This window comes from Lepidothrix coronata, unplaced genomic scaffold (genome assembly GCF_001604755.1).
Source record: "Lepidothrix coronata isolate B3197 unplaced genomic scaffold, Lepidothrix_coronata-1.0 Scaffold39, whole genome shotgun sequence".
NCBI lineage: Eukaryota > Metazoa > Chordata > Aves > Passeriformes > Pipridae > Lepidothrix > Lepidothrix coronata.
Genome location: NW_016690219.1, coordinates 6,255,780 through 6,276,301, shown reverse-complemented (window position 1 = coordinate 6,276,301; position 20,522 = coordinate 6,255,780). Strand labels below are relative to the sequence as shown.

The following is a 20,522-nucleotide window of genomic DNA, read 5'->3' as shown; positions in this document are numbered from 1 at the left end:
CCTATCAGTGTACAAACCTCTGAAGGCACTGTGTTCCCTGAAAAGAAATGCAAAGGCTCAAGGAAGGCCCTGTTCAAGGATTTGGATGGAAGTGTCCTGGACCTAGAACCGCCTGTTTCTGTGTTCCCAAAGTCAGAATTTGAATGGACACAGTTCTACTCACAAGCTGGTAAGTACCTGTGCTGACTGGAGTGTTTGCAAAGTCAGGCAGACGTTTGACCCGTGAGATGTCGCTTACCCCAGGCTTTCACTGAGATCTACAGCTGAGGTTGAGATGGTGCTGGTCCCAGCTTGTGTGGTCCCTCTCCAGGATGGGTGTGGTGAATTACACAGTGGAAGTCTGGGATGACTCAGCGTGCAGCTCTATGTCCACCAGTGCCTTCTTGCAGAATCATGTCACTGGGAATCCTCAGCCCCTTTAGGGTTTAATTTGCTAGATTAGGTGTTAGACAGAATTTCTTCCCTGTGAGGGTGGTGAAGCCTTGGCACAGGTTGCCCAAAAAGCTGTGGCTGCCCCATCCCTGGAAGTGTTCAAGACTGGGTTGGAATCTGTTTTAGTGGAAGGTGTCCCTGCACATGACAGGGGGTTTGGAATGAGATGGTCTTTAAGGTCCCTTCCAACCCAAACAATTCCATGATTTGATAATTCTACCTGGCCCTTGCAAAGTCCTCTGAGACCACTGAGGGACATATGCCATGGAAATGCTATGTTACTGCAAAATAATACCAATAGCTGGCCCAGCCAGGGTTTCCATCCATATCCCACTGAGGAGATAATCAAGTTGAAAACCCAATCCACAAGTTTAAAGACCCCTCTCTCTGGTTTAAAAAGGCCCATTCTGCTCAGTAATCACTTTCTGAAGGTTCACACAGCAAGACTCCATTCTCATCCCGATTAAAACTCTGCTCTCTGATTCCAAATAAACTCTTTAATTACAATTAAAGTTTCCTGTGCCTGCTGCTCCTGGCAGCCATTTTGCTGAAGAGGAGCATCGTTTGTGACTCCAGCAGTACGGGAGGCTGATGGAAGGGACTCTAATTAATCCTGTTTCCCTTCCCACTCTAAAACTGATTAAACATGAGAAGAACTTTAATCTTTAAATAAAATGTCTGATGTGTAAGGTTTTTCCTCCAAGGATCCCGCTCTGGCTGGCTGCTTACAGGGTTGATTTATGTGTTGTCTAGATGCAAACACTGATTTTTACTGTACCTTTTCCACCCTAATTATGAATTACATGCAAGCACTAATGCCCTAGCACTATTATCACTTAGCACCTGCATATTAATGCATACATTTGCATACAGAACCTGGATTTTATTCAGACTCCCACAATTTTTAGCACATCCTGGCACACAATCACAGGCGTGTGAGGAATCCCCACCATTTAAAGTGCACTGACAATGCAACCTGCACTCCACAGGGTTTATCTCCTCATGTAATGGAGGCAACAGCATATGGTAAATGCCTCCTGCCTCTGAGGCTACAACAAAATTGCTGTGTTTTCTACTTGCTGCCCAAATCTAAATGGGGATTTTTTTCCCCCCTCCCTTCACAGTTGTGTGTTAAATTCCTCTGTGTTTCTCATTCTGACCTGAGGTTCCTTTTGTCTCGAGGCTGACATTTGGAAAGGCACAGCTTTACCAAAGAAAGGTGAATTCATGGTCGTCTTCTTCCCTTCTCTACCCCCTCCTCCTCCTTCTTATAAGTTGCAGCACTGAGAAAAGCAGGCTCCCACACTAGACAAATTGGAGAAAAAGCTCAACTTTCCTGCTTCCACTGGTCTTCTGCCAGCAGGACCAGGGAAATGATCATCCTCCTGAGCTCAACACTGGTGAGGCCACCCCTCAAGTCCTGTGATCAGTTTTGGGCCCCTCACTACAAGACATTGAGATGCTGGAGTGTGTCCAGAGAAGAGCAACAAGCTGGGGAAGGTTCTGGAACACAAGTCCTATGAGGAGCAGGTGAGGGAGCTGGGGTTCTTCAGTCTGGAGAGAGGGAGGCTCAGGGGAAATCTTCTCACTCTCTACAACCCCCGACAGGAGGTTGTAATGAGGTGGGGGCCAGCCTCTTCTCCCAGGAACCTAGCGGTAACTCAAGGGGAAATGGCCTCGAATTTCACCAGTGGAAGTTCAGGTTGGATATTAGGAACAATTTCTTCCCAGAAAGGGTGTTCAGGCATTGGAACAGGCTGTCTAGGGCAGTTGTGAAATCACCATCCCTGGAGCCATCCAAAAAACTCAATTAGATGTGGCACTTAGAGGTACGGTTTAATGAGCATGATGGTGTTCGTTCAAAGGCTGGGTTTGATAATCTTGGAGGTCTTTTCCAACCTTAATGATTCTATGATTCTGTGGGGCCAGATTCCCCCTTGGTGTGCCAATGCTAAAAGGCCAGTGAAGATGGTGAGTTTATAGAATCATAAAATCATAAAATGGTTTGAGTTGGAAGGGACCTTCCTGCCAAGGGGGTTGGAACTAGAAAATCTTTAAGGTCACTTCCAAACCAAACCATTCTATGGTTCTATGATACAGATATATATATATATATATATATTCATTTTAAACTTCCAGTTTGGAGCAGCAGCTTGAAATTAGTGTCCCTCAGCCATTTCTAGGTATTCTGATCACTCCGGGGAAGCAAACCAAAACACTCAATACACTTGAGGGAGGCAAAAACCAGAAAGATATTTCATCAGAATTAGGAATACATGAGAGCCGTAACTAGGGCACGGGGGATCATTCGGAATGATATAAATGTTCCTGAATTCACATGATGTCTTTTATTGAAGATGCAATCAATATAGAATTTATGTAATATATCATTTGTATATCCCTTTTCTTTTTACTTTGTTTTCCTGTGTTCCTGATCTTTTACCTGCTGTGGCAGCTCTTTGCTCATTGAGCAGGTTTTTTTATTGTGGCTTTCTGTAGAAGAAGAGTTGTTCATGTCAAATTGAATTTTTAGTTCTCTAGATGAACCGCAGAATCCTTAAAGAAAACAAAACAGGAGGGAACAGATTCAAGATTTTTGTTGCTATTATTATTTCTACTGAAAGAAAAAAGGACCAACAACAAAAGTGGGTTTGAGTCAAACAAAGCATAATTAGTACTTTTTGCTCTTTTTTTTCTTTTAAGTATAATGCTGCAAAAGTTTAGAATTAAATGTTTTCCAACACCCTCCTTCCTAAATCATTTATGAGGAACTTTCAAAATACCATTTTTCAAATTATCCAAAACAATTTAATGAGTTTAACATGAATTTGTAATTATTTTAATCTTTTTGAGCTGCCACTTTTGGATGACAAAATGTTTTTCTCCTAAAACTCATGTCTATACTAAACCTCTTACAAAAGAGCTTGGGGCCAAGCCTGGAGCACTAAATGGTTCCACGGTACAGGAAATACCAGAATCATAAGCTATACAGCAGAATGAGCTACAAACATGAGTGTGTCTTGCTGAGGAGTTAAGGATAAGTGAATAGTTTGTGTATTCTACTGATTTTGTGTCCAGGTTAAAACTCCTACTCCACAAAGGAGAGCTGATACCACAATCACTGTGTAGTTAAATGTTCAGCCATTTGCTTGTTATCTGCAATATTTATAGGACTCTGTTATCATAGTTCCTCACATCAGTAATCTGACAAGAGACATTGAATTTCTCTGTCTTCCCTTGGTGGAAATGTAGCTGAGGACCAGAGGCTGGTAGAAAATCCATCTGTCCCCACTTCCATTGCCTCCACTGTCATCATAGAGACATAGAACAATACAATGGTTTGAGTTGGAAGGAACCTTAAAACTCACCTCATTCCATCCCCCCTCCAAGGGCAGAGGCACCTTCCACTAGAGTTCACTAATCTCCTCTCTAGTGTGCAAAGAGGGATTGACCCATTAAGGGCAGAAATTAGGTGAGTATTTCACAGCATCTGAGAGATGAAACCAAGCCTTTCAAGTTTTAGTCTAGAGCCTGCAGACATAACTTTTCTTCCTGCTGGCAGACACATTCTAGGCATTTTTTAAAGCAATTAGGGCTGAATAATCAAAGAATCATTGAACAGACCAGTCTGGAAGGGACCTCAAGAACTCATCTGGTCCACACTTATGTGGGAAAGAGAAATTATCTACCACCCTGTCTGACTGCATCTTGAAAACCTCCACTGATGGAGACTCTGCCACATCCCTGGGGAGGTTGTTCCAATGATTCGTAGTCATAGAATAGTTTGGATTGAAAGAGACCTTAAAGCCCACCCAGTTCCAAACCCCTGCCATAGGCAGGGACACCTTCCACTAGACCAGGTTGCTCAGAGGCCCATCCAGCCCGGCCTTGAACACTTCCAGGGATGAGGTGTCTATAATGCCCAGTGGTTGTTCTCACTGTCCCGGGCAGATGGAGCTCCTCAGCCTTGTAAGGCAATCCATCTAAGAGAAGGTCACTCTAAACAAACCTACATCCTGAGACCCTCACTGCCACTGTCCAAGCTTGCTCGGCCCCGGCAGATGAACCTCAGGATTAAAGGGTGGGCTCAGTTCAGCGCACGCTGTGTCTCACCTAAAAAATCCACTGCGCAGGCTCGAAGGGTCAATGACCTTTCCCAAATCTTCGCTCGCGAAGACTGGCCATTATATATGTTCTCACTGTAAAAGAAAAGTCATTTGCTATATTGAGGCAAGACCTTTCCTGGTGCAAATAGTACCTGTTGTCCCTTGTCTTCTCCATGTGTCTACTTGTGCAGAGAAACCCTTCATCCTCTTTGCAGCTTCCCTTTAAATACTGCAGTACTGTGATGGGGTCTACCCTGAGCCTTGTCTCCTCCAGGGAGAACAGAAGGAACTCCTTCAGCCTTTCCTCACAGGTTCTCAGACCTTTGATCATCTTTGTGGCCCTCCTTCAGCTCCTCTCCAGTTCTGATGTACTGAGGGTTTATGAAGTTCTGGGCTATAGGATGTAGCTATCATGTAATTTGTTCTTCCTGTTGTTAACGTGTTCCTTGCATTCCCTGTGAATAATTGCATTTATTTTCTACTCTACACTAGTCAAACCTGACACCTCCTTGTAAGTTCTTTGGATGCAGTAGAAGCATCAGTGATTTTTAGGTCTATAATGCCTGATATCCCTGTGGGACAGACATATATTTCAATACCATTTACCCAGACAGAGAAGAGAATCTGTGACTTGCCCAAGATCAGTCATTGAATTAAAGCAATTTAATGTCCCAAACCAGCCAGACTCTGAACCTAAAAGCACCCCACCCTGTTCAGGCAAGTTGAAGAGTACAGTTGCATTGACTAGAACCAACCAAAAGTGTATTTTACATACTATTTTTTGTAAAGAAAAACCTGTCTGGACTATTTTTTGGAACTTTACTGAACATTTAAATTCTGCTTGTGATTTTAAACAAAAAAAACCCAATCTTTCCCCCAGTTATTCTTAAAAAAATATGAAGGAATATTTTACTTTTAAAAAGATTGACTCAGCTTTAGTGCGAATCTGTTGGTGAGAGGATTAGTGTGTTGTGGGCAGTTAAACTTTTTATCTGATCGTCAGATAATGGGTTTTTCTTGTGTCCTTTTCAATCCAGACAAATCCAAAGCTGTGAAGTTGCTCAATAGTCTTGCATCTCTCTAGAGATGATCAGTACATTTTCTAGATCATAAAAGAAAAAGTATTTCCTATGTAAATGCTTGTCCGAAGCAACTCACACAGATATTTAACACTTTATATCAATGACTGTTACAAGAAACTCTTTGAAAGGTCAGGTAACATTGAAGTTAAAAGTCCTAAATGAATATGCAGAAGTCTGTTGGTTTCATCAGAAATAAGATAAAATGTCAGATTTTGGTATGAACAGCCCAAAATAACTGGGGATATGGGTCAAGGATTTTTGTACAATTTTCTTTCTTCTGGTATTTTTAATTATTGACTAAAAATCTTAAGTAATAGTTGAGGAAGCGTAGAATTTTGACACCCAGGCTGCCAGTATCAGTTAGGGTTAAAGCTGGGTGAAAATGTTGCACCATCAATATTTAATATTCTAAGGACTATGATTAGTCACATCTGCTATACATAATCATGTGTAGTAATTAAAGATGTTTGAGAAGCGAATGCAGGTTTGGTAAATTTGCAAGGAATGGAACATATGCAATATTGGCCTGAAACATTTATTGTTTTCCTCTGGAGCTTTTTTTGCTGTTGTTGCTCACAGATAGAAATTTGCTTTTTCTGCAATAAATGGCCCATGTAAGATGCATTGAAAGTAGCAATGTAGGACATTAAAAGAGCTGTTACTAAGCTATTGTTTTATAAACCCTAAGCCTAATATGATCAGAAAATGCTTGTAATTCTTACTTAATTTTCCTGAAAATGTTTCCCTGGTAAAGATTTCTGCAGAGCTTGATTAAGTGGAGACCAAAGTCGAGAACAAAGTTGCGAGGATTTTTTTATGCCCGTGGGAGAACTAAGTTTAAAGTAATCCAAAGGGGAAATCTGTTATTTATTTATATTTTATATCCATATGGTGGCTTATCAGGGATGAGGTGGTTGAACCTGCTGAATTAAAGAATCAGCTGTGTTAACTGAGAGCAGCGTGGCAGAGTGAGGGACATCTCTGTGGGGGGAGAATTCACCAGTTGGGAAAGAAGAAAAGGCAAGGAGGAATGGCTTTAAACTTACAGAGAACAGGCCTAGATTATATTAGGAGGAAATTCTTCCTTGTGAGGGTGGTGAGACCCTGGCACAGGTTGCCCAGAGAAGCTGTGGCTGCCCCATCCCTAGAACTGTTCAAGGACAGGTTGGACCGGGCTTGGAGCAACCTGGTCTAGTGGAAGGTGTCCCTGGCTTTGGCAGGGGGTGGAATGAGATGATCTTTAAGATCCTTCCTACCCAAACCATTCTGTGACTCTGTAATCTGGATACCTTCATGAAACTGTACCTTAGGGGACAGCTTTGTCCAGGAAAAACACTCTTCTGCATGATTTGTTTTGGTAAATCATAGAGAAATTGCACAGAGTTGGGGATCCAGCAAACTAGGTCAGCACTGAGGCTGATGTGGCCATACCACATTTCCATTTTGAAATGCTATAGATTGTTTTCCCTCAAACTCTTCTGCATTTCAAACTCTAATAAACAGCTATTTTCCTTTTTCAGAGATGCTTTCCCCTTAATTCTGAAGCTAGGATATAAGATGGATGGCATTGTTCATTGCCCATGTGATCAACATAAAGAAATGCATATATACACACACATATATATATACATATATGTACATGTACAATTGTATAAGCCTATCAAACTTTATCTTACTGTTCCCATGAAGGGTATCAAATGCTTTTCTTGTGATGAATCCAAAAAAACCTTGGGCAAACCCATCCATTTTTCACGTTTATTGCTATAAATGGAATGTAGCTTTTTATGCCACCCTTTCTACTTCTTCTCTAAATTCCCCAGGTTCTTTCAAACAGGCATGCACTGGTGTTCAGCTGCATAAAATGTAAAATATGTGTACATATCTATTAGGAATGATTATCCAAATGAATTTTGGAAAAACTGATTAGGAAGTCAGGCCCCTGACAGTGGGAGATAACCTTGCCCCTTAGGATAGCAATCCTTTTTGAAGATGTGCCAGCAAATAGTTTGTGCCTACAATTGCTATCAGAAATTCTTGGCTTCTCCTTTTAGCCTTAATCCCTGAGGATAAAAGAGCAGGTTTGTCATTTTGCAAACTCAACTCCTGTATTCCAGAAGCTGTTCAGAGAAATGTCACCATTTTAAGAGTTTGTGAAATCTCGGAGAGCCCATTTGTTTCCCCGTGAGATAAAAAAATAGCTCAGTGCCCCCAAAACACCATGTCACCTTCATTTAGGATTCTAGTTATGGATTTGATATCCACCTCTCTCCCTTTCTGTATATAAATGTTAAGTCTGAAACCCGAGCATAAGCTTTTTTATCATTGACATGATGAGGCTGTTATTTCAGGATAGTGGGTCTTAAATTATGATTTATGAAGCATTGATGGTCCACAAAACCTGAATAACTGATGGAAACACCACTCATGGATTTATTTAGCAGCCTGACAGTTAAAGATGAAAAGAAGTGTTAGGCATGTGGAAAACAGGAGACATGAAGAATGGCTGGAAAAGTTGGGTGCCTTGCTGTTGAGGAGAAGAGGTGGATGAGCAGTTTAGGAGCTGCCTTCAAAAATATGAAAGACTGTTGTGGATTAGAGAGACACCAATTACTCCCAGAGTCTGTGGAATCAAAAAAAATAGGCTGAAATTTCATCAAAGTAATTTTAGGTGTTGGGAGGAAATATTGGAATAAAGACAGCCAAACATGGGTGTAGCTTGCCTGAGTGGGTTGTGGAGTCCTGATCAGAGGTAACATCCTTGGATGAACCAGATAGAGCTCATCTTTTCCTGAGTGAGGGGAGGATGGATCAGATTAATTAAAATAGCCCTTTCTGGACAAATTTTCAAAGTTCTTAGGGATGCTCAGTGGTCTGCAGGAATCTTTGAGGTCTGACAGTGATTTATGGCTCCAAAGGCCAGGGTGTTGTAGTAGGAAGGTTTGGTAATTAGGATTTTCTAAATGTTTCTGATGAAGACAAAGAGTGATTACTAGGGAGGTAATTAGTGCAGAGAGATTCTCTCCCAATCCATGTCCTTGGACCCTCTCATCCAATCTGTCTGTTCTTATGAAAGGCTAATGAGCTTGAAAGTTTGTCCCATGTGCAAATGTAGAGGTTAGTCCTATGGAATATAGTGTCCAGTGTCTGAGTGAGTTTACAGCACCAGGGAACCAAACCTGGCACAGGTTGCCCAGAGAAGCTGTGGCTGCTCCATCCCTGGAAGTGTTCAAGGGCAGGTTGGACAGGGCTTGGAGCAACCTGGGATAGTGGAAGGTGTCCCTGCACATGGCAGGGGGTTGGAATGAAATGATCTTTCAAATCCCTTTTAGCACAAACCGTTCCTTGATTCTATAGTTCTGTTCCTTATCTGGGACATCTCCTCAAAGCTCAGGAGCTCAGACATCATTCCTGTTCTCCCAAGGCATTGTTTCACTCTTATTTATCATTCTTCCTTCAGTGATGCCCACAAACCTGTCAGTCGTTGGTCTTTATTACTACCAGATACCACCTAGAAACTTTTCTCATATCTTCTGAAAGAATCAAAAAATCATAGAATGCTTTGGGTTGGAAGGGAACTTAAAGATCATCTTGCTCCACCCCCTGCCACAGGCAGGGACACCTTCTACTATCCCAGGTTGCTCAGAGCTCCATCCAGCCTGGCCTTGAACACTTCCACGGATGGGACATCCACAACTTCTCTGGGTAACATACTCCAACGGCTCACCAGCCTCACAGTAAAATATTTCTTCCTAATATCTCATCTAAGCCTTCTCTCAGTTTGAAGTCATTCCCCTTTGTCCTGTCACTCCAGGCCCTTGTAAAGAGTCCCTCTCTGTCTTTCTTGTTGCCTCCCTTCAGGTACTGGAAGGACACAATTAGGTAACCCCAAAGCCTTCTCTTCTCCAGGCTGAACAATCCCAATTCTCTCAGCCTTTCCTCACAGCAGAGCTGCTCCATCCCTCTGACCATCTTGGTGCCTCCTCTGGACTCTCTCCAACAGGTCCATGTCCTGCCTGTGGTGGAGACCCCAGAGCTGGAGGCAGCACTGCAGGTGAGGTCTCACCTGAGTGAGGCAGAGGGGCAGAATCCCCTAATTCAACCTGCTGCCCACATTGCTGTTGATGCAGCTGCTGAAGAAGCTGCTGATGTTAATAGTCAAACCAGGAAGCTTCAGGAGAAAGAGAGAGAAGTGGAGAAGTGAGCTGAGATAGACCTGACAACAACATCTTCGTGGTTCAGCCTCTCTAGGCTTGATGGCTGTTACCTTTAAGGAGTCAAGATGGTTGTGTTTATGCAATTAAAAGAAAAAAACAGAAAAGAAATGTGAATAGCATCCTGCAAGCATAACTATATTACTTCCCTTAGATCTTAGAGGCATATCTATAACCCAGCCAAACTGCTGAGTGTGAGTTTGCAGGAGGAGCTTTACAGGGGAAGCACTGCATTTTGCAACAATTAATTTTGCAGAGGAAGCAGCCTGTTTAAAGATGCCTGCAGCAGTCACTAAAATATGTGTTGTTTTTCAAGGCCACCAGACACACAGTTGGCTAGGTTGGCTAATAAACAAAATAACAATGCAAAAAAAAAAAACAAACCAGCCTCTTGGGGTTTGCAGGAAGAAGGGATGAGAAATAAAATGAATAATGCTTACCTGCTAGGGGTGGGTGAAGTCTATAATTGTTTAGCCCCCAGCAGATCCCTGCAAGGGTTAAAACTGACAAAGATATTAGTTGGTGACTGCTAAGATTGTTGGTTTGAAGCTCTGGGCAAAACACAGACTGTTATTTACCGGACTTGGTCGATTTACTTCTTAATGCAATAATGACCTGTGAAATGAAACGTGAGCTAGACAATTGTTCCTCATTGTTTCCAGTAAAACATCCTTTCATACCCCATTAAACCACCATTAATTCCATTTGAAAGAGAAGCAGGCACAAACACCAAGGGATATCTTTCTCTTTTCCTCTTTTCCTCTCTTTGTGGGACTGATCAAGGCCTGTGGATAAAAAAGCAGCTTTTTTACCAATTTTAGAGGGTGTTGGGTGGTCTATGGGGGTCACATTTCTGAATGAATGCCACAGAGATCTACTGGAGTGGCACCCAGTGGATCACACTCCTCAGTTTTGTAGAAGAACATATCAGCAAACCCAGCAAAGACAGTCAATTTATTGGTGTGAATACATCATGTTTCTCTCTCTTTTTTAGGTTGGCTTTCTTTAAGCATGAGATTTATGTAATCATGCAGTGTATGCACGCATGTATGTGTGCATCATTTCCCACCTAGTAGTTTTAAACACATCTTCAATTTTAATCAAAAGTAGTAAATTGATGAGTCCTCGAAGATAACAGTCTTACAGGTTAAAAAAAAAAAAAGGGGTTGTGAGCAAAAACTTTATGAGTGAAGCTCTCTGTCCCTGCAACACGGGTTATCCCTTGGTTACCAAAAAATGCTCTCTGGAGAGAAACTCCAGTTTTGTGTCTCAGCAAAAGCAAAAACTTTTGCCCACTGGTACATGCTGGGGAATCCAGCAACACCTCTGTAGTAAAACACTTTGCATGAAACTGGTTTATTTTACACCTGATTCTCCTCTGCTGTGGCATTAAAAGACACGTAGATGTGGCACTGAGGGATGTAGTTTAGTGGGACTTGGCACTGTTAGATTTACAGTTGATGGTCTTAGAGGTCTTTTCCAATGCCAAACCTCCACAGCCTTCCCAAAGAGTGTCCAAACTCTCTCCTTGCTGTCTTATAGCCTTGCCTTAAACCTAGAGCATGGCATTTAATCAGTTCTTTGGCAGGTGTTTACCTACAAGGAGTTTACCATGGATAAATGGCCTTGATCAAAGAGTACCACAGTTTGACAGCCAATATTTTAACATGTTCCATCATCTCACCTGGTTTTATATTCATCTCACCCTACTTTTATATTTTATTTCATTTAATACTCTATACTTTCATGTTATTTGCTACACTAGATGCCTTTCTTTTCCCATGATAGATTTATGCCTCGGGAAAGATTTTGTCTGAAAGTTTGCTCAGAAATGGTTCAGCCGCAATGAACAAAATGAATCTTTCTTTTGGTGCGTGTTAGAAAACAAATCTCTACACTCTAGAACCTGTGGGCTTGTAAAGGTTGCAGGTTGGCAGATAAACAACTCTGTGGCTAGTGAAATGTTTTCTATCCATAGTCCTTGTGAAAAAATGTGTCCAGGACTATCTATGAAAATAAACTGCAGAGAGCCATTACTTTCTGATGTGCTGTGAAAGATCTAAGCTTTGTCTGTGGCTTGTGAAAATTTCAGTTCCTGCTCTGCTGCGTTGTTTGAAGCAGAGACATCAAATGCTTTCCTGAGTATCTGGAGCCTTAAATCCCATATTCCAGCTCCCTTGCATTGCATCTGCTAATGAACAAAAGAATTCTGGGCACTTCATGACTCTTGTTGCCCAAGGCCTTGTTGTCCCTAGGAGGCAAACGTGTTGTGTCCTAATGTTACAGACTGTTGGACTCAGGAGCCAAAGGATTGCAAAAAGGCATCTGTGGTGGAATGGAGAAGAGACCTCAAAGTTTAACCAGTAACACATATGGCATCAACTGGGAACAAGCTGGTTGTTTTTTGACTAACCAGCCTTTTTATTAAGGCACTTAACATGGTTTAGTTTGTGTAGGATTGAATTTTTTTTTTTTTGCTTTTATGCCTGTATGTGTCTCAATGACTATTTATAGGATCAAGTCTCACTGGCAAAAAAAAAATAAAAATAAATGGACTGTTGTGGAAGGATTGAATTGCAACTCAGAAAAGAGATGGAAAATGAGAAGCACAAAATCCCTTGTCATGCATATGAAGAGCAACGACCTGGGAAAATAAGTATCACTTTTTTTTTCCTTTCCCACTAATTCTTCCTACACAGCACAACTGATTCAGAGTGAATCATGATGGTGTGTTTGTGTGTATCAAACATGTGTGTTTATACACACACACAGACATTGGAGCAGTTCATCATTTCTTCCCTCTTATCTTCCAAATATTAGCATTTAATGAAATACACATTTCCTTCATTTATTTTGAACCTACTCCAAGGCCAGCAAATACCAGAACCTCAAATGTTATGACAGGATAGATTCTTTATTGGTTTGTTTTCTTTTCATTCTTTCTGTTTTCACTGTGATTTTTAATTTATTTTTTTTTTTTTTTAAAGATTATAGACCCTTATGTTCCAACTCAAGGAGCCTGGCTTCCAACTGAGGTACACAAATATGTCCAAAAAAATGTCCCTGAGACCCATCCAATGCAGACAGCTGTGCAGCAAACAGGAAATTGTGGAAGTCAGGTTCATCAGAGACACAGGATTTCCTCTGTGGATGTTTCAGATAAAGCATCTTTAATTTTTCCATGCTGGATCAGTGCTGTAAAAGAGCCATGAGAAAAGTTGGGGAATTATCGCCTTGTGGTTTTGAGGCAGGGATGTGAAAGCAGAACTGAAAGACAGGTTCTTATGGGGACCACCACACCTTGGCCACATCGACATGACTTCTTCCAAGCAAACTCTCCCTTGTCTGTCGGTGGTCTGGGCTGGCAGGACATGAGCCAGCTCTGAACCAGGAGCTGTGTCACGGGGACAAAGAAGGGCAGGACTGCTTAGGATGGATATTGGAACAGGCTCCCCAGGAAAGTGGTGGCAACACCAAGCCTGACAGAGCACAAGAAGCATTTGGACGATACTCTCGGGCACATGTTGTTATTTTGGGGAGCTGTCCTGGGCAGGGCTAAGGCTTGGACTCAATGATCCTGGTAAGTCCCTTCCAACTCAGCATATTCTGTGATTCTGTGATGGGGACATTTCCATACCAGTGTGGTTACGCTTGAAGTTGGGCACGGTCCTAGACTGAGCTGTGGTCAGCACGACCTCAGGTCTATCTCTCTAGGGCAGTGTAAGTGCCATCCTAGTTTAGAACATGATGTCCCAGAGGTTTCACTGCTGGCACACCTGCACCACAGGAGCCGATGGGTTCAGCCACCGGGATGAGAGGAGAAATTTATTGTGAGACTGACCAGGAAACACGGGTTGCTGCTGCAGAACAACCCAGCAAATCTGAATTCATTAGAGAACTCTGCTAAAACCTTCTCCTGTGACTTTGAAGAACCAAAGAATCTTAGAAAGAATTGTAGAAAGACTTGGGTTGGAAGGGACCTTGAAGACCACCTCATTCCAACCCCCATGAGATGGTCAGGGAAACCTTCCACTATCTCAGGTTGCTCCAAGCTCTGCCAGCCTGGTCTTGGACATTTCCAGGGATGGGGCATCCACAGATTCTCTGTGAAACCTGTACCAGGGCCTCACCATATCCTGTGAAATGAGGTTAATTCTTTTTTTGCCCTTCACATATTACCCTGTGATGACTCTTGACATTTCAGTGTCAGGACTAGAGAAGTGTCTATGTAACATCTGGTATTGTGTGATTCCAAACTAGTTTGAGGCTCCTATGAAACGCTGGGAAAAATGACATCCTGATAATTACCGGTGTCCATGTGGCATTACTAAAACAGACAAGCACTTACATGTCTGTCTGTGTGACCTTAGCTTGCCTTGCTCTCCTCTTCGTGCTTTTAGGTTTTGAGAGTCTTTCGTTTCGTGATCACAGTAACAGGCAAGCAATTTTGACTCATTTGGTCCAAAATGTGATACCACATGTTTATGTAAAAGAGATCTGCCTTAAAGAGAAGGCTCCAGGGACACCTTATTATAGCCTTTCAGTACTTAAAGGGGGCTTATAAGAAAGATGAGGACAGACTTAGCAGGTCCTGTTGCAATAGGACAAGGGGTTATGGTTTAAATAAGAACAGGCTTGATTTACAGAATCAGAGATTCACAGAACATGATGTGTTGGAAGGGGCCCACCAGGATCATCGAGTGCAACTCTTAGCCCTGCACAGGACCATCCCCAGGAGTCACATCATGTGCCCCAGAGTATTATCCAAACGCTCCTTGAGCTCTGTCAGGCTTGGTGCTGTGCCCACTGCCCTGAGGAGCCTGTTCAATGTCCAACCACCCTCTGGGAGTAGAATCTTTCTCTAATATCCAACCTAAACCTCCCCTGACACAACTTCAAGCCATTCCTTCATGTTCTGTCACTGGTCACCACAGAGCTCAGTGCCTGCCCCTCCTCTGCCAAGGAGGAAGTTTCAACTGTAGTGAGGCCTCCCCTCAGTCTCCTCCAGCTGAACAGAACAAGTGCCCTCAGCTGCATCTCATATGACTTCCCCTCAAGGCCCTTCACCATCCTTGCAGCCATTTATCTAATTTAGACTAGATATAAGGAAGAATTTTTTACGATGAGGATGGTGAAACACTGGTACAAGTTGCCTGCAGAAGCTGTGGCTGCCCCCTCCTTGGAAACATTCAAGGTTGTGTTGAACAGGGCTCTGAGCAACTTGGTCTAGTTGAAGATGTCCCTGTCCACGGCAGGGGGATTGCACTAGATGACCTTTAAAGGTCCATTCTAACCCAAACCATTCTGTGATTCTGTGATATGCAAACCAAAAATTAGAAGTAGGAGCAGCAACCACCCATCCCAGTTTCATTATAGTGACTCAGGACAATGACTTGATAGAACATTTTAGCTAATGAAGATGCAAGTGTTGAAAGCTTGGACCAAGAGCTTGCTACACCCAAAAGCAACTTTTAACAAGATAATTACTGAGGGAAAACATGCAAAATCTTCATTTATGAGGCATAGCTTTGATATGGATATCATCGCTCCACCAAGTTCAAAGCACATGTGGTTGACATGATGAGCACCATGGGGTTCTCAGGATATGTAGTGTGGGTATTAATATAATGCTTAGTTAAAATAATTAGTTGAAAAGAACATATTCATTTCCTAATGCATTTTTGGAGCAACAGATCAGTGCTTTGGAAAAAACAGTCAACTAACTGGCATTGTGTTTAAGAAAGAAACTGGAAAATAATTATTTGCATCTGGGGTAGTTACACTGGATGCTCAGTTTTAGATCATGCCAAGAAGGTGGTTATTAACATATAAAAAATATATTTATTGTAATATACAAATATATAAATATATATGATTATAAAACCATTCTGCCTTCTCCAGTTGCTGAGAAAAGAGACTCACAGTCAGTGAGGCAGCTCTCACTGCATCATCAGGTGTTCTGGAAGAACTTTTCAAATAAAAACTGTGGGTTTTTTCTTTCTTTTGTGTTGTAGGCATGTCAAATTGACCATAGTACCTCAACTTGTCTTTGAAAATAAGTTGTCAAGAAAGGGAAGTTTGCAACTGCAATTTGCCCCAGGGTGAAGGCCATGGACCCGAGCAATATATTGGACTTCTGTCCTTGCTTTTTTTTCTTTTGTCTTTCCTAGTCTTTATTCCAATTCTGGGTAACTGCCCAATAATTTTAGTTTCAAGAGGCCCTATTTTCTGGTTGCTTGGATAAGGCAACTTGAATTTAAAACTTTGGCATAGACCTTACTTGAGAGACCAATAGAGAATTTAACTTCTGTGTTTGACAAACTAATTGGCCAAGGTTTAAAACCATCAGTTATGCAATAAAACTGTATGCAATTAATTAAAGGGAGCTGATTATTTTCAGTTGGGCTCTGTTCCTGAAACATCCTCCTACTCACTAATAAACTTTGTTCCTGCGGTGGTTTTTCTGAAATTAATAAGCACATTGCAAAACTAGGGTAATCCTGCCTCCTTGTTTTCTTCCCATGCTCACCAGGATGCAACAGTTACTGGACTGAAAATAAAGTTTCATCCCTATAAGTTCCATATTGAAAGAGCAATAATTTTTTCCCCTCTGTGGAGCTGATGGAATCATAGAATCCTTTAGGCTGGAAAAGCCTTCCGAGGTCATTGAGTCCAACTGTTACTCCACCACTGCCAAGCCCACCACTAAAACATGTCCCCAAGTGTCATGTCCCATCTACATGTGTTTTGAGCACTTCCAGGGATGGTGATTCCACCACTGCCCTGGGCAGCCTGTTCCAATGACTGACCCTTCTTTCAGTGAAGAAGTTTTCCCTGTGATAGATTATAGAATTAGCTCACCAAAGGCATCAAATTGGTTTGAGGTTTTATCAAAAATAGATATGAAAAAAATAGGGGGTACTGCTCTATTGGATAAATATTCAATTGAAGAAAACACTTGGCAAAAATTTCCCTAATAGCTGCAGAGAGTCCTTGGATCTTCTTGGACCTATTGATACACCTCGTGATAAACTACTTAAATTTTCTGTCCATGTCTCACGCCGAGGAGTGACCCCATTTAAAAGCACACATCGCATTGGAGCAGGGCAGGGCTTTTGTGTCTCTGGTCTCTGAGCCTTAGGAGATGGGCACAACTGCCCTCTTGTCATCTCTGGAGAGGGAGCTAAGAGGAAAAACAGCAGGGTGTGTCAGGAATTAAGCCTGGTCTACAAACTGTGGTAGACCACAGTTTGCTGTGGGGTAAAGGAATAGGCTGTGCCAGTTGTTGAGGACTTTTCCAGTTCTCTGAGTTATAGAATCGTAGAATGGCTTGGGTTGGAAAGGACCTTGAAAAATCACATTGTTCCATGGGCAGGGACACCTTCCACTATCCCAGGTTGCTCCAAGCCCTGCCCAACCCGGCCCTGAACACTTCCAAGGAGGGGCAACAATAGCTTCTCTAGGCAACCTCTGACAGGGCCTCAGCACCTTCACAGGGAAGAATTTCTTCCTAATACCTAGTCTAAATCTATCCTCCTTCAGCTTAAGGCCATTCCCCCTCGTCCTATCACTGCATGTCCTTGTAAAAAGTTCCTCTCCAGCCTTCTTGTAGGCCCTCTTTAGGTACTGGCATACATAGATTAGGTTTCCCTGAATACAAATGTTATTATTGTAAATTATTAGAGGTAGAAGTAGAACCACTAGAAGTAATTTTATAGTTGCAGGAAAATTATATGATGTTCCCCTTTATGTGTTTGAAACCACAGGGTAAGACAACTAAATTAGCTTTAGAGAAATTATTCTGCCCAGCTGCCTGTGAAATCTGCTTCAGGTGGCTGGTTTGGATCCTTGTGGAGGGTTGGAAACCTGCTTTCTCCATTGCATCTCTAGAACCCAAGGATAAAAACTTCCTTAGCAGCTCAAATTTGTGACAGAAGGAAGAAGGAAGCCCAATGGAAGCCAGTGACCACACATAACTAAAAACATCCCTTGCTCTTGGAAACCCTAAGGCTTTCTGGAAAAAGATCTGACTCTATTTATGTCTGAACAGCACCCCAGAGAAAAGAACCCGAAACCAGCCGGAGCTCAAGTACAAGTGCAGGGCTGCCCACAACAGTGTCATGCAAAAATGAGTCCTACAGAGCTTCAAGGCTGGCTTAAAAATCAAGATCAAGTTTTAACATGTTTCTAGTGTATTGTTGGAGGCAGTGGTTGCTTTGGGAAGAGTGTTCAGAATTTATAGACTGACTTTCTTTCTCATATCCCTGCCTTCCAAAGCAGTCCTTCAAGGATAGTTTGACCTGAAAGTGCATCCAATTCCTGTACTATTTCTTGATGTATCTTGTCTCATCCACTCTTTTAGTCCTTCAAACCTCCAGTGACCAGGTGTCCCATAATTTGTGTGACTGACAATGTCTGGATACAAGGTCATGCTTAGGAATTCTTATTGAGAGTGAATACTTCCATGTCATCAGACTGAACAAGTCACTCATATTCTCTAACATGTTCAGGTATTTATACTGGATGTTTTCTTGGCTTTTTTACTGCTCTCTCTGCAAAGTGAGTATGGGTCCCAATTCAGTAGAAGTCAGTATGGAAGTTTGCTTGTTTACTTTGACTGATTTTATGTAGATGTTGTTTCCAAAGAAGCCCTTTGTAACTAATAACTCTTCACTGCAACCCTGGAAGGCTCACAAGTTATGGGATGGTGGATTAAGCAAGAGGGTGGGTGGGAAAAAGTCAATAATAATACCAATAAAAAAGCCATATTTCTGATCAAAGCAGAAAATGCTTGAATAAAGATTATATTAAAAAGAGAAAAATGTAGAGGTCTTGTTAAAACCTTTGGGTTAGTGTCCAGTTATGTGGATTTTCCCTCTAGTGCTTATTCTGGCATTCATTAAACCCTGATAAGTTACATAGAAACACTTGAAAGAATGATTAGAAATGCTATGTGTGAATAATAGAATTGCTTAAAGGGAAATGAAAATTCTTAAAGGGAAATGCATACTGACATGGAGAGTGAACTTGTGCAATTTTCTCATTGTCCAGGGTTATTATCTTATTCTTCTTATTTTGTGGGTGTTGAATTTGTGTGCTTTTACATTCACAGTTTGGAGGCTTCTTAGGAAAATAGTATTACTGCAGTGGGAGGCAGATGTGCAGAAGGTCTTTTGAAAAGCAAAGTCTCTTTTTTTTTCAGGTGTCTTTCTTTGACAGGGTTAGACTAGAGTTTGGAGGGGAAGGGAGTAAAAAGAGAAATATTCCAAATCAACCCAACAAACCTAACCTGGATCTTTCCTCAGAGTTTTCTGTGTGATCCTTAGCAAGGATAACGTGCTGTCTTGGTGCCTTTGTATACGATCCCAGTGGGCAGTGAGCACAAAGCTACTTCTTCTCAATTGTATCATGTATTTACCTCATTGTGACCTACTTGCCAGGATCTAGACCAGTCTCAGTTAGAATATCCTGAGCTGGAAGGGACCCACAGGGATCATCAAAGTCCAGCTGCTTCAGTTGGGATCATATAGAAGAGAAATCTGTGTGACCTTGAGTCTGTCGGCAAAACACTGCATGAGTGTTCCCTGGGAAAAGATATGTTTAAATCTTAAGTAACCTCATTAGGAGTTGGACACCAGGGACCAAATTCCTTATGTCGCTCTGGAAAACTCTTTCTCTGGCTTGGAGTGTCTGGGGAAGGTGTCTGGGCTCTGCAAAGGAAAAAGATCAAAGGGCAATAAATAATTTTGGTTTAGTCCTTGAAGTGTCTGCAGTTATAGTTGTGTCCAAGTAAAGTAAAGCAATTTCTCTGTAAAGCAATTTCCTCCCACCAGTGAGATGCGTCCAAGAGCTTAGAGGTAAGAGATTTAATGGTGAACGTGGTGGTGGTGATGGGTTGATGGCTGGACTTGATGATCTTAAATGTTGTTTCCAACCTTAATGATTCTATGATTCTATAATTCTGAGATGTAGGGCCTAGAAGAAAGAAATGAGAAATAAAAGTGGATTCTACCACTAGCTGAACAACCCTAATGCTGGATTGTTAAGCTGCAAGAGCAGAAGTCTATCATGCCACTCCTCTTTATCTGAAAATTCCCTTCAGTGCCTCAGTCTCTGTGTATTTGCAGTTCTTTAAGAGCTTTTATACTGTAGTAAATGGAACTGGAGACTCTAGGCACTGTCATACAGCCAGAGATTCCTATTGGGAGGAATTTGCAGCCCTAAATGGGTAAAAGAAAGGGCAGGAGAGGAAACTGAAGCACAGCCAGGTCTGTGGGATTTGAGCAAGTCCATGTCAGAGCCAGAAGATTTACTGTGGCTGGTCTGGTATCGGACACAGGAATTTCCTCTCCATCCTCCAGTGCTCTCAAGGTGAAAATCCTCAGAATCCAGTCTCAGATGCCTTTTCACAGGTGAAGTGTTTCACTGTAAATAGGCCCCAAAGGGTCCACCTTGGCATGGATAGGACTTCTTGCTGATAGGAATGACAAGGGAACATTTTGTGTTGCAAGAAACAATGCAGCCAGCACCTCTGGGAGCCTTTTTGTTTGAGTAAGACTTTATTGCTTGCTTACATGGTGTTTCTCTTTGAACAACCAAAGTGTTAATGGCTGCAATGTCAAACACTGGAAGGTTAAATCAAAATTAACTTGTTGCCACAAGAACACTTTATATTCCTTTGCTTTGGTCTT

General features: G+C 42.0%; 1 protein-coding gene across 12 annotated transcripts in view; it reads left to right on the top strand.

Moving 5' to 3' along the window:
• The window catches only part of PKHD1 (polycystic kidney and hepatic disease 1 (autosomal recessive)), a 275,429-nt gene that overhangs the window by 190,409 nt on the left and 64,498 nt on the right, over positions 1-20,522 (top strand). For 10 of the 12 annotated variants that reach the window (XR_001874451.1, XR_001874452.1, XM_017813106.1 and 7 more), the window contains one exon: positions 9-169. Coding sequence is in view for 9 of the 12 variants with exons in the window: in XM_017813106.1 (XP_017668595.1) it covers positions 9-169 (161 nt within the window). In the remaining 3 variants the exon portion in view is untranslated. Of the gene's footprint in view, positions 1-8; positions 170-17,662; positions 17,954-20,522 lie in introns of those variants that run through there. The other 2 variants (XR_001874453.1, XM_017813112.1) reach the window with 2 other exon arrangements.